The sequence below is a fragment of the Ctenopharyngodon idella genome, chromosome 15, assembly GCF_019924925.1.
Source record: "Ctenopharyngodon idella isolate HZGC_01 chromosome 15, HZGC01, whole genome shotgun sequence".
Classification (NCBI taxonomy): Eukaryota; Metazoa; Chordata; class Actinopteri; order Cypriniformes; family Xenocyprididae; genus Ctenopharyngodon; species Ctenopharyngodon idella.
Genome location: NC_067234.1, coordinates 24,987,049 through 25,001,155, shown reverse-complemented (window position 1 = coordinate 25,001,155; position 14,107 = coordinate 24,987,049). Strand labels below are relative to the sequence as shown.

Genomic DNA, 14,107 nt, shown 5'->3' with positions numbered 1-14,107 from the left:
CGGACATGTCCCGAGGATTACAAATTCCAGACAGTAAACTGATGCCCCGTACTATTTCTGACGTACTCCAAGCGCCTGCGCTACTTCTGATATGAAAAACAAATGAATTTGCAATAGTCGCTTTGTCTTGTCCAGTGTGGACAGCTTCTAGCTATTGTGGCACATCTGGTGTAGACATAGCTTTTGGGGACAGCTTTCAAGAATTGTTTATTTCATAGATATGTGTATGTAGATGCCACATTCGACCGCTCCAGACACGTCTGTGCACCCGCCATCTTGGAACGGTCAGTGTGTCGTCACTCACAGTAAGAATCAATGATGCCACAACATTGCACAGCTTCTGGTTGTGAAACCGCTGAGATTTAAATTCCCGAAGAAATGGGATAACCTTTCACAGGTGAGAATGTGTTGGTTTGTGTTTTTATGTTAATTCAATATTATAATTTAAGTTTTTATACTATGTTAACTTTTTAATATTGTGTTAGCTGATGCCTTTGTCTTGTTGTATTGTGTTAGTTTAGCAAAATAAGTCTATTGCAGATATAGATATTCAAACGTGTCTAACTATACATTTGCAGATGCACAGTCAACTTGCTCTCGAGTGTTCATGGACCGATGTTTTGACCGTTCCAATATGGCGGACGGCTTATGTAGCAGCCCATGAAACTAACGAGGAATCTATGTTTATTTATCTATGGTTTATACAGCATCAACCCCTGATTGCTACCCAGCTAACAGGGAACGTTCTATGAACTTCCCTAACATTCTGGCAAGTTTCTCTCAAAGTTATGAACCAACATTCTTCCAGTTATGTTAACTTAAGTGTTATCTGCTCTTTAATTGACCAGCGGTGCCTCGTGTCACCATCACAGAGAGGCACAAAATCACTCTCAATAACGTTTTCGTTAAGTGTACCTTGCTGGTGGAATGATCTTCCCCATCTGGACAGCTGAATCCCTGACAATTTTCAAGAAGCAGCTGAAAACTCGTCTCTTTCATGAGCACTTAACTGCAGACTGCTTAAAAAAAGATAGTTTGACTTCCATAGTCAATATTCAACATTTTTTTTTCCATACTATGGAGGTCAATGGGGCCCATCAATTGTTTGGTTACCCATATTCTTCAAAATATCTTCTTTGCATTCAGCAGAAGAAAGAAACACATACAGGTTTGGAACAACTTGAGGGTGAGTAAATGATGACAGAATTTCATTTTTGGGTGAACTATCCCTTTAAGATGAATCGTTTGTTGTATTCCTCAATTATTATAATTTTTTTTTTCAGATGTTCAGAGAACGTTAAAATGTAACATTCTTATTATTGCCTACTAGCAAAACTTTCTTAGACTTTTGATAGATTTTTTTATTTAATTTTTTTTTAGCGGGGTAATAACTGAACACAAACTTCACAAATAAGACATTCTCTGTCAGTGTCCACTTTGTCAGCTGTAGAAAAGCCAACTTTGATATGGGGTTTTCAGTAGCTGATTCATTAAAGATTTGGTCCCCTCAGTGGTAAATTAGTGTTTACATCCTTGATTAGCATTGACAAAATGATGTCAGAATCAGTTCCCCCTGCTCATTTGCTGTATTTTGTCCCCTCTAGAACTCTGTAGGGGTACAGGAAGTGTTGCCTATGGTGACGGGGCGCGTTTAGAATCCAGAAAACATGGAGAAGTACGAGAAGATTAAAGTGGTCGGCAGAGGAGCATTCGGGTAAATAAAACAACAAACGCGTTGTTATAAATTCGCAAAATGGTTTTAGTGACGTGTACTCGTCTGCTTGAACTAGTTGCTTTACAAAATTATCATTTTACCCTCTAAACTTGGTAAAAGTTTTACTTTAGAAACTCCGGTGAAGAACTTTAAATCTGCAGCTCTCCTCTCAGAATCAGAGCGCGAGCTAGCGGAATATCCAGCGCATCACTTTCTCGCGTTTCCGCATTCCATCAGTACAGTTACAGAGCCATTATCACCCAATTCAACGAGTTAAAGTTGCATTAAGAGCTTGAAAAAGATTTCGCCACTTTCCCTTTCAAATGTAAAAAGAACTGTTGAGCATCGAGTAGCTCGCCCTACTCGTTTTTTTTCCCTGTCAAAAAAGAGGAATGTTTACAGCTTTCCCATTGGAATTACTATTGTAATTTGTAACTTAACAGGAATGTCCAGCAGCAAACGTGTTAAAATTTACTGAGAAATTACACTTTCCCAATTTTAGGCTAAGTTAAAGTATAGGATACTGGTCTGTGTGAATATTGTATTCAAAAATCAAAGTTTCTATCATATAAAAAACATACAGGAGAAGTAAAATGTTTAACATTTATTTGTATTTAAGTAAAGCAAGTAAAAAGTAAAAGTAAAGTTTTGTTAGCTTTTTTGAAACTGACTTATTAAGCCAAACCCCTGTGAAAAATATATTACATTTAAAGTTAACTAAACTAAACTCTGTAACACTTAATTTTAAGGTGACGTAGTTACATGCGCTTATTATAGTAATAACAGAAAATGATACATAATTACAAGCAGCTAAACCTAAACCAAACCCTATCCTTAACCCTAATATAGTAAGTACATGTAGGTAATTAGTATTACTTAGTACTTATTTTTGTAATTACATTGTAACATGTCACTTTAAAATAAAGTGTAACCCTAAATTCATCATTACAAAAGTGTAATTGCAAATACAAATACACAACATACACATTTTAATAGAAATGTCATTAGTATATTGTAGTTTACCATAATTGCTTGTCAGTACATTCGTCAGTACACTTAACCATATTTCAACCTGTATCCTAAAATTGTTAAACTTTATATTCAGCTGTTAAACTTGAAATTGTTACATTCTGTGAATGTAACAAATCCATACATTGACCTGCATACTGACTTTTTATCTGATACAGGATAGTGCACCTTTGTCGCAGACGCACTGATGGCGCGCTGGTGATCTTAAAGGAAATCCCAGTTGAGCAGATGACCCGTGATGAACGTCTTGCAGCCCAGAATGAATGCCAAGTTCTCAAGTTACTCAGCCACCCCAACATAATTGAGTATTATGAAAACTTCCTTGAGGACAAGGCGCTAATGATCGCAATGGAATACGCTCCAGGCATATACTTTCTTCACTCACTTTTTTCTTTATGCAAAATATAATAAGCATTTTGAATTATGGTTCAGTAACCTTAGGATCTGTAATCACTTGTCTCTTTATGATCATCATAGGTGGAACCCTGGCTGATTACATACAGAAACGCTGCAATTCCTTGTTAGATGAGGATACCATATTACATTTCTTTGTTCAGATCTTACTGGCCCTTTATCATGTGCACAATAAACTCATCCTACACCGGGACCTCAAAACCCAGAACATACTCCTAGACAAGCACCAGATGATAGTAAAAATAGGAGATTTTGGAATCTCGAAAATCCTTGTCAGCAAGAGCAAAGCTTATACTGTAAGTACCAATATTGTATGTACCGTCCTCGGCAATGATTTGAGTTTGACAGCAGTTACAGTTCAGATTCTCCTTCTCATGACAGGTTGTGGGGACACCGTGTTATATCTCTCCAGAACTTTGTGAAGGAAAGCCATACAATCAGAAGAGTGACATTTGGGCCCTAGGCTGTGTGCTTTATGAGCTTGCTAGTCTCAAGAGAGCTTTTGAGGCAGCAGTAAGATATATATATTTTTTATTTTCTAGTTGTCTTGATTTTGAAGAATCCAAACATCACAAATTACAGTAATGTTGAATGACAAGCTAAGCAACTTCTCTGTTTTCCAGAACCTGCCAGCCTTGGTGCTGAAGATCATGAGTGGCACATTTGCCCCCATTTCAGATCGTTACAGCCCAGAGTTGAGACAACTAATTCTCAACATGCTGAATCTGGACCCATCCAAAAGGCCCCAACTCAATGAGATAATGGCTCATCCCATCTGCATTAGGCCATTGCTCAATCTTTACACTGACATAGGCAATGTCAAAATGCGCAGGTAGATTTATTTATTTAATTTAATTTTATTTATTTGTTTCGCTTTATTTCACTTTGTTTTTTTTGTTTTGTTTTTGTACCGAACAATTTATTTTATTTTATTTCATTTTATTTTATTTCTACCACATTTACTTGTATATGTTAAGTATTGTAAGTGCACTAATGCACTTTGTTTGGCTACTAAATGGATTACTTGTACTATATACTTTTGTAGGTTTGCTGTGCTTTATTTAATTAAATTATCCTCTTTTTAGAATAGAAAAGCCACTTTCTACTGTACAGACAGGCCCTCATGGAAGACCTGGTGGACGTGTAACCAGTACCAGAACCAGAGGTGGGATGTTATTTCCTTAAATATTCTCTTATTTACTAATGTTATGTTTTAAAGCATCATTGAAGTTTTTGTTAGTCCAGCCTGTGACTTAGCTGATTAAACATCAGGTTTTGAGTTCATAGTAAGCTTTCACTTAGCTCTGTTGGTTTGACTGTCTGATTTTCTGGTGCCATTTGTTCTATTTCATCTCCTAGGAGGACTGTCAGGTCTAACTTCAACAAAGATGATGCACCCATTGCCTTTATCTTCAGTGTACACCTGGGGCAGTGGCATTTCCACTCCTCTGCGTCTGCCTATGTTAAACACAGAGGTTATACAAGTGTCCCTGGGCCGCACTCAGAAGATGGGCGTCACCAAATCTGGGAGACTCATCACATGGGAGGTGAGATGATGATCATTTTTCTTCATCTTAATTGAGTATAAATCATGTTTTAATTCAGTTTTCAATTTTTATTTTGGCTTGACTCTCTGCCAGGCCCCCTCGGTTGGATCCGGTGAGACTACTCTGCCTGGTGCTGTTGAGCAGATGCAGCCCCAGTTTATCTCCCGCTTCCTGGAGGGACAGTCAGGTGTCACAATCAAATCTGTCTCATGTGGTGATCTCTTCACCACCTGCCTAACAGGTATGCTTCTTACAATCCAGAATTTTCCAAGCAGGTCTCAGCCTATTGTTATGCTAGAGCTGCACAATTCTAGATAAACTGAGAATCATGTTTTTGTTTGTTTTTTTTCAAATAGAGATCACGATTCTGAACAGACAAGAGACAACTAAAAATAACATTTCATTTACTAGAGGTTCTGACAAAATGTTAATTGCTGCAGTCTATTTAAAATGTTTAATTAATTTGATTGAATTATTTTTTTAAAAATGGTTTAAATAAATGGTTCAATGACTCGCTCATAAATACTTAACTTGTTTCATTACTGGATGAATCAGCGTTTTTGAACGAATCTCTTGAAAGAATGATTCAATGACATACATTTTTAAGTCACTTGTTGCCACCTACTGGCGTAACAGTGTAATTGATACAATCTTTATCTGAAGCGAAAAGTTACTTTCAAAAGGGGATCTGCTTTATTTTGATCACTTCCGTAGACATCAGTGTTTTTATCCGAACTATAAACTTTTATCCCAGTACTTCTGTGATAATTTGAACATTTGCAACACTGAAATAATGATACTGTTTGGTTGAAAAGACTGTTTGTGAAGCTGTTTCATACATATACGTGACAACTGCTCTCTCTGGGTCAGCAGCAGCACCAACACAGTTTGTTGTGATTTTGTCAAAGGTTTAATAGACACCTGAATCGTTGTCATTTAGGAATAAGATTGTGTGGGTGTTTAAATCGAGATCGCAATCTTTTAACGATTATTTGTGCAGCTCTGATTTCAGAATCATCCGCCCTACAACGACATACAAACCAACCAAAACCAAACCAACCAACCCAAAACAAACAAAGTTTAGTCAATTTACATCTCCATCATACTGCAGTTCTTGGCCTGAAGCTGCAAAGTGGACACGACTTTAAGTCTGTCTCTGCAAAATTAAGCACAAAGTGATTTAAACGTTTATGATAAAATGAAAAAAGGATGAAAGGAGGATGTAATCACCCCTTTTTACTATCCTTCCTACAGAGCTCATTAAGCGCCATTTGTTCACACTGCAAAAGCTAATCTCTTGTCTCCTGGCATTGTAGCACAGCGGTGTACATTTGTCTGCTCTAGAGTAAAGGATGTGCTGTAAGCATTCGTCTCTGCAGGGAAATCATTAGTCACCAGCAGATATAGAGGATTAAAGGGCCTGACTTCCAGCTCAGTTGCTCTTCTTGTGCAGCGGTTTGCGCTGACTGAGAAACAATTGTTGTTTAATTCTTTGTTTATCTGCAGGAGCAACTATAATCTGCTCAATTTGCTTTCGGTTTTGCAGACAGAGGTATAATCATGACGTTTGGAAGTGGAAGCAATGGTTGTCTTGGGCATGGGAACTTCAACGATGTGACACAGGTAGATTTGGATGATCTGTTGTTTTACAATGGTATATTTAGAGAAGCTTGCTCAGGCAAGTTAAGGATTTAAACTAACTAACCTTAAGTGTTGACCTCAGAAAGTTGGCCCACTGGCCTGGGATCAGTGTGACATTGTTCTTTTTGTTAACTAAAACTAAAACTATAAAAAATGTTTTTTGTTGATTGAAATAGCGTTGAAATAAAATTAGATATGAATGTTAGATGAAAAACTTAGAAAAATAAAATTAAAACATTTCCATGACAACTAATGAAATAAAATAAGTTCAAGTAAGTACTAAAATTACTAAAACTAAAAATTTAAGCCAATAGAATTTTTTTTTTTAAATGACAAAAAGCACATAATTTATTACAAATTACTAAAACCTAAAATTAAAATTGAAACTGAAAAATAAAATAAAATATTAATACTATAATAAAATACTAGTATATAAAATATAGTATTAAAATATTAATACTATAATAGTATATAATACTTAAAGAACTAACAGTTTCCTTTACAGTTATAATAATGCTATAATTTACAGCTATTATTGCAAATTTGTTTTTTTTTTGTAAAGAAAGCTTATTTTTTGATGAAATTGTCATTTATATGTCTAAAAATGTATAATAATAAATAAATAAACAAATTACATATTAGTATTGAATTAAAATAAATAATAATGACTGTTATAATTATAATAAAATAGAAATTTAAAATAATAAATGTAAAAATAAAATACATTTATGTGAAAACAATGGCAGAGCAAGCAGAACTACTGGCCCAAAACTGCCATCAGAAAAAAATCCTGCCTCGGCTTGTGATAGAGACTTGGGCCAGTAAGCAACCACCTAGCAATACCCTAGCAACCAACCAGAACACCCTAGCAACTGCATAGCAATGTGCTTAAAAAAAACAACTTAGCAACTACATAGCAACACCTTGGAAACCACCCACAACATTCCGATCAACCAATCAGATTTGAGGGACAAGTTTATGTCAAGTTTAGGCTTACAACCAGGGTTAGGTGCTTCTACATCAGTGTGATTCACCTATCATTTCCCTCTGATTTTAAGGATAACTTATGATTAGGTTTAGGAGTAGAGATACGGTTAGGATTGGAATGTTGTTCCAGGATCAACAAAATATGTTGACCCAGGAACGCGTCTAACTCGGAAAAATCGGGACGTGCGTGTTTGCACAGTCAAACAACTCTCACGTTTTCTTTACAAAATGTGAAAATCTAGTGTTAATACTCATAGTTCTTCATATTCCTGTCTTTGTATTCAGCCCAAGATAGTAGAGGCTCTTCTGGGTTATGAGTTGGTTCAAGTGTCTTGTGGAGCATCCCACGTTCTGGCAGTGACCAATGAGCGAGAGGTTTTCTCCTGGGGGCGAGGAGACAACGGTAAATGAGCAACATCACTTGTCACTTGAATACTGTGTTTCTTTGGGTTTCTCTTTGTACTCTTGCAGACAGCAGCAGCGCCTCCAGGCAGGCCTGGCATTTTGTGCTCCATCGTTCTCTTCTCCCTCTCATTCTCTCTCTCTATCACACTCACTCTGTTTTATCTTTCTGTCCGACAGGCCGGCTTGGTTTGGCCACTCAAGACTGCCACAACTGTCCGCAACAGGTGAGTTTGCCAGCTGATTTTGAAGCGCAGCGTGTGCTGTGTGGGGTGGACTGCTCCATGATCATGAGCACAGAGCACCAGATCCTGGCCTGTGGGAACAACAGGTACTCAATATGTCTTCTCAAAAACAGTATGAAAAACAGTATCATATTACTTTAATAAAACACATATTATATTATATTGGAAAAACTGGAGTGTTCAAGTGATTTTGGTTGGATGTTTATATTTTATTATATATATATATATATATATATATATATATATATATATATATATAAAATACTCTACCCTTCAAAAGTCTGGGGTCAGTAAACATTTTTTAATGTTTTTGTGAGAAGTCTCTTATTTTCACTAATGCTGCATTTATTTATTCATAAATAGAGTAAAACTTAAATAAAAACTTCGGTGGTTTATGGTTTCTATTTGAATATATTTTAAAGTTTTATAATGTAATAGTATATACATATTTTTTTCTTTCTCTCTTTTTCACTTCCTGAAACGTTTTAGTCCTAGTATTACAACAAAATGCACAGTAAATCCTTATTTATTTTGTTTGTTTGTTTGCATTTATTTTCAGTCTTCCACATTTAATGATGGGTAATGTAGACATTTAGTACAAAGTATGTACATATTAAATGATATAATCAGCATTAATTAAAACCTGATTATTTCAGAGTTCAAATTTGCTACTGACACAATTAAAAACTCAGAAAAAGATTCCCCATTAGTAATGATGATATCATGTGCGCTCATATCATAAAGATGGTCATTCCAACATGACTTCAAGGCAGCGTAATTTACCAAAGCTTCAGACGGCATGGTTGGTAGAGCTGTTGACTGTCACAGATTCCCAAATGTGTCTAAATTTTGACATGTTGCTGGTTAATGAGCCTCAAAGTACATTTTTAAAAATCTGGTACGAGTCTAATCGCAATTATAATGCATCTCAAAATGTAAAAATATCTCCATGAATGTCTTGCTTAGCTGTTTTGCTTATGTTAGGCAGTTTTTCACAGATTGCCAAACCAGTTTAGGGAGTTAACACTCCTCATTCCTGCTTTAACATTTGAAAAGACTGTGAATGATACACATTTCATCACAGGAAATGACCAACACAATGACCATATTTTAAATAACAGTCACACCCTGTCAGCTACACCATACTGTGAGTGCTAAATATCATTTTTTTTATGACCCTTACAGACTTACCAGATTTTCAGAATAAACCCGCTGCCCTGTGTGAAAAAGAAGTACACTATAGCATACTTTAAAAAAAAAAAAAAGTAAAATGAATATAATATACTTTAATAGAAAATACTTAAGTGCCAGATGCATATAATGTTTTCTGGCACTTAATTGCAAGTGTTAATGGAAATGTATTATAATTTAAATTTTGTATTGAATACAATTAGCTGAACTTTAGATTGCTTTTTTTTGACCCACTTAAGTACATTATATTACATTATATGTCATTTCATAATTACTTCTAATTGACTTTAAAATATAGTGTACTGCCAAATGTACTGACAAGCATTAATGGAAAACTAAAACATACTTTAATGTCATTTCTGTAGAAACTGATACTGTAAGTCATGTATTTTAAATATATGTAATATATTTGTATATTATACAAATATATTGTAATATATTTGCATAATACATTTTTAATGATGAAGTTGAAGTTTATTACATTTAAAATATATTAACTTTAAATGTAATATCAAATAACAATCTACATTAAAATGATAAACAAGTACTTTACATGTGCTTTAGTATGTTAGTCAACACATCAAAAATAAGTGTAGTTCTTTAAAGGTTATTCAAAATTAAAATGTACTCTACAGTAAAACTTTTAATTTGACATTATTAAAGAGTGCACTTTTAAAAGGTGCACTTAGGTTTTGTTTTGTTTGTTTTTTTAAGAAAAACTGATATTAAATGCCCGGTTTCACAGGCTTAAAATGAAAATTCTGTCATCATTTACTCACCCTCAAGTTGTTCTAAACCTGTGTGAACTTCTTTTTTCTGCTGAACACAATAGAAGATGATTTGAAGAATATGGGCAACCAAACAGCTGATGGGCCACATTGACTTCCATAGTATTGAGAAAAAATGTTTACAAAGTGTACTCTCTTTAAGTACACTTAAATGGCCTTTTATTTGATAAATATTATATTATCTGCAAGTTCATTTTTTTAACGTACTGAACTACACACGTGCACATTCAGTACAATTAAGTGCACTTCTTTTCACAGAGGGCTTCTAAAGTGATATTTGAATGAACAATTAACCATCTTAAATGCAGATTTAACAAGCTGGGTTTGGATAAGGTCTCAGGCGCAGAGGAGCCTTCATCTCACGGTCAGGTGGAGGAGGTCCAAACGTTCCAGCCTGTCCAGTCTGCTCCTCTAAATGTTGAGAAGATTGTTTATATAGACATCGGCACAGCACACTCTGTTGCAGTCACAGGTCAGAGCACTCCATTCACGTTACAGTTTTGATTTTGTCTGAGGACCAGCTCACAGACTATGAGTATGTGCCCTGAATGCAGAGAAAGGTCAGTGTTTCACCTTTGGCAGTAACCAGCATGGGCAGCTTGGCTGCAGTTCCCGCAGAACCAGTCGAGTGCCCTATCAAGTCTCAGGACTGCAGGGAATCACCATGGCCGCGTGTGGCGATGCGTTCACTCTGGCTATTGGAGCAGGTAAACAAGACATATGTACTTGTGAATGTCACAAAAGAGGTCACATTTCAGCCCAAATTTGAGTAATTTGAGTAAAACTGAAAATTTTGTTCTCTAAGTTATATTATTAATCTTACTTTTATGTTGTAAGTTAAACAGATGTTATATAAAACTTTTTAAAATTGTTTTTGTGTTCATTGAGATATTGTTTAAAATGTTACTTTTCAAAGGGGGTGTACTCATTTACGCTGAGCGCTGTATATATGTAAATGTACATTTCAATTGTAGTCTTTTAAAAGTCATCTAAAATAATAAACTAAGTGTAATGTAGTGTTGTCAAAAATATAGATGTTTTTCTATACATATCCATACTGAAATATCTGAAACGCTGCCAATACTCATTTTCCGCAGAATAGATACCAGCTGCGATTTCTTGCTCTCTCATCTCTCCGACAGCGAGTTGACACAAACCCTGCTCAGGATGAATATTGGTGTTACAGGCCTTGAAATTCGGCGTGAGATTGTGCATAATTTTACTCGTTCCTGCAGATTTTGTGCTCACACCAAAAGTGAAAACACTCTCAGCACTAAATTGAGTTCTTTTTTGCTGCTTTTTGCTCTTAAACAGTCAAATGCACACAAAATAATGTCAAAATGCCGGTCTTTTGGCGAGTATTCATGCAAACACATTTAGTTATGTTTTAAGTGAACGTAAAACAGTTGAGAAAGAAAACGCATGTGTAACAGTATAATGGATCAGTGTGTCAGGTTTTAAAGTGACAGCAGCCAAATATACCTGCTACCAAATTATGAGATAATATTAAAGATATCTATATGGCAGTTTTCCCCCATGATATCGATGTCAATATTGTGGCAAGTGAAAATGCTGAGTGGCTAGTAACTTTGGAAAACCACTAGCCACAGTAGCTGGTGAGCAAAAAAGTTAATGTCAAGCCTTGTAAAAACTATAAGTAACTTTGCAACTACATGTCAACTAACACTCGTTACGGTATTAGTAGACTGTAGTAGACTGTTAGTAAACTGTTAGGTTAGGATTCGGGATAGTAGATTAAGTTAGTAGTTTCAAAGTCAGCAAACAGTCTACTAGTACTCTAATGAGAGTTAGTTGATATGTAGTTGCAAAGTTACTTATAGTTAGTAGAATGTATTTTTATTTTTATTTATTTATTTATTTTTGATATTGGGATACATTTTGATCTGAACAACCAGCCTCAGCTCAAAATAATGGCAATGCATCCCAGACAGGGCTGCTATCAAGCCATTAACTTCTTCAGTCACAGGATGTGCTCTAGTGGGGGCAGGTAGGTTAATTAATGTGACATGTGGCTAAAGGTCAGCATGTAACCCCGACTGTGTCCCAGAGGCTTAGAAGACTCTGAAGACCTTTATTGTTTCATGTTGTCTTTGTTCATTCATGATTCTCATAGGATCTGACATGCAGAGAAATAGAATGACAAAGATGTTATTCAGCCAAATGATGTTCAGAATTGTGAGTAAATGTTCTGCTCCTTCATTCGGCAGAGGGGGAAGTGTACACCTGGGGTAAAGGGGCACGTGGTCGACTTGGAAGGAAAGAAGAGGATTCTGGGATACCAAAGACAGTGCAGCTCGATGAGAGCCACCCTTTCACTGTCACCTCAGTGGCTTGTTGCCATGGAAACACGCTGTTGGCTGTGAAACGTAATGTTCAGCTATAATTACTTTTACGAATGTTAACAGAATCTAGGCTGTATTTGTTGATTTGGCATTAGAAAGGTTGTTGTCATTGTTCTCTCATTAGCCACTATTCTTACTCATCAATCCTTTCTTTTCTTCAGCATTTTTTGAAGAGCCTGTTTCAAAGTGATAGCACTGCCTCTGCCCAAATTGCTCCGCACACTCCGCAGAAGAGGTCCTGTCCATAAGGATTGAGGGATTGGACGCTATAGTGTCGGTTCATTGAGAATTATAAGCCATGCAGTTGCGTTTATAACGTGACATGATTTCCGGTTATGTAAACCTTTTTTTTTTTTTGACCAAATGTAAATACCTATTAACTTATAACAGAATTGCTCCAATTCTCTATTTGCAGTATTACATATTTTATGTACATAAATTAGACTGAATTAGGTTAAAAATAATAATAAATATGCAGTATTGTAAAAAATGCCTGATTCCTCACTGAGACCAAACTGAATGAAAGAAAAAAATATTTATGTGAAGATAATAAAGTGCTGCTTATGTTTCCACACAATTGGAAGTTAAAACTCATTCAATTTCTGAAGTGTATCATAAATATATGCCTGGATATTATGACAGTTGTAATGTGGGAGTTCTTTTTTGTGACCAAAAATAAATTCTGTAATAAATAAAAGCTTTAATAATAAATATAAATTTAAAATAATATATTCTTTATATAGCTAATAATAATAACTTCCTATTGTTAATGTAATTATAACCATTGACAATTATTAACTATTAAGTATTGTTATTTTTTAGCTACAACAATTATATTAAACTGAATGCACAATAAAAAGCATACTCATGTTTTATTCTCAGATGAATATTATCAGCATGGCAGGATACACAGAGCTCGTGCGTCCATCATGCTATGATGTAATTCTTGTGCAATACGTGATGCTCAGAGCGTGTCATTAATGTGGCGCGCGCTTTTCCATGCAAAACACTAGAGTTTAATGTTTAAATGAAACCTAATTATTAAATAGTCTAACGCTAATAAACTGTCTTAACTCTAATTCCATGATTTCTGTTTGTTTTTGTTGTTGTTGTTCTGTTGACGTAATGTCTGCTCGTGCACGTATGTCGTGTGCTTCTCACCGATAGAGGGAGTCGTTTGTCTTACAAATAACTTTCTGCAACCTTTTGTTACCAGTGATTGCCTTTGTATGCAAGCTTTTTAGGCTGTTATTAAATAAAAAACGTTTTCTTCTTTATTCACTTGTTATATCGTTATTTATATTCTAAAACAGCGTATATATTCATGTACATTCGATATTTTTCATATATTTTTATAATGGGTAGGAATACAACTTATATATAGTTACAGGGTATTCAAGGCGTGAATAATGGGGAGGGGGATTTTTACATAATAAGCACATATATTTCAATATACACGGTTTTTTATTGACATAAATGGTTCCATGAAGAACAGTGGAACATTTCCATTACACAAAAAGGTTTTTTAAAGTGGAAAAGGGTTAAACTGATCTTCACACCAAGTCAAATTTTTGTTCTTTGAGGAGCCAAAAATGTTCTTCTGTGGCACTGCTGCAAAAACTCACTTTTGGAAGCGTTTTACAACATTTTTAAGTGTAACCACAAAGGTTAGAGTTGTACATAACGACTCTCTATTACAGTCATTAGCCTATTTTGACTTGATAAACCACAAGCATACCACAGAAAGCGTTTTGTTTAAAAAGTTTCTAAGACAGTTGACCGTTCT

The 14,107-nt window shown here is 35.3% G+C and overlaps 1 protein-coding gene and 1 long non-coding RNA gene across 2 annotated transcripts in view; one reads left to right on the top strand and one right to left on the bottom strand.

The window, feature by feature from the left end:
- The window catches only part of LOC127494948 (uncharacterized), a 48,251-nt gene that overhangs the window by 22,104 nt on the left and 12,040 nt on the right, over positions 1 to 14,107 (bottom strand). The window lies entirely within an intron of this gene.
- Positions 1,098 to 13,598, top strand: nek8 (NIMA-related kinase 8). Its single transcript, XM_051861193.1, has 15 exons — positions 1,098 to 1,714; positions 2,902 to 3,107; positions 3,221 to 3,453; positions 3,539 to 3,670; positions 3,781 to 3,989; positions 4,243 to 4,322; positions 4,517 to 4,704; positions 4,798 to 4,945; positions 6,251 to 6,327; positions 7,618 to 7,735; positions 7,915 to 8,065; positions 10,267 to 10,430; positions 10,513 to 10,665; positions 12,187 to 12,345; positions 12,483 to 13,598. The coding sequence occupies exons 1-15, from the start codon at positions 1,668 to 1,670 to the stop codon at positions 12,509 to 12,511; spliced, it is 2,094 nt and encodes a 697-aa protein (XP_051717153.1). The 5' UTR covers positions 1,098 to 1,667; the 3' UTR covers positions 12,512 to 13,598.

What these genes read in the sequence shown, in the direction of transcription:
- nek8 (XM_051861193.1), top strand. Translation starts at nt 1,668, where the DNA reads ATGGAGAAGTACGAGAAGATTAAAGTGGTCGGCAGAGGAGCATTCGG. An exon ending in CGCAATGGAATACGCTCCAG is followed by an intron (nt 3,108 to 3,220) that starts GCATATACTTTC and finishes TGATCATCATAG; the next exon opens with GTGGAACCCTGGCTGATTAC. An exon ending in GCAAGAGCAAAGCTTATACT is followed by an intron (nt 3,454 to 3,538) that starts GTAAGTACCAAT and finishes TTCTCATGACAG; the next exon opens with GTTGTGGGGACACCGTGTTA.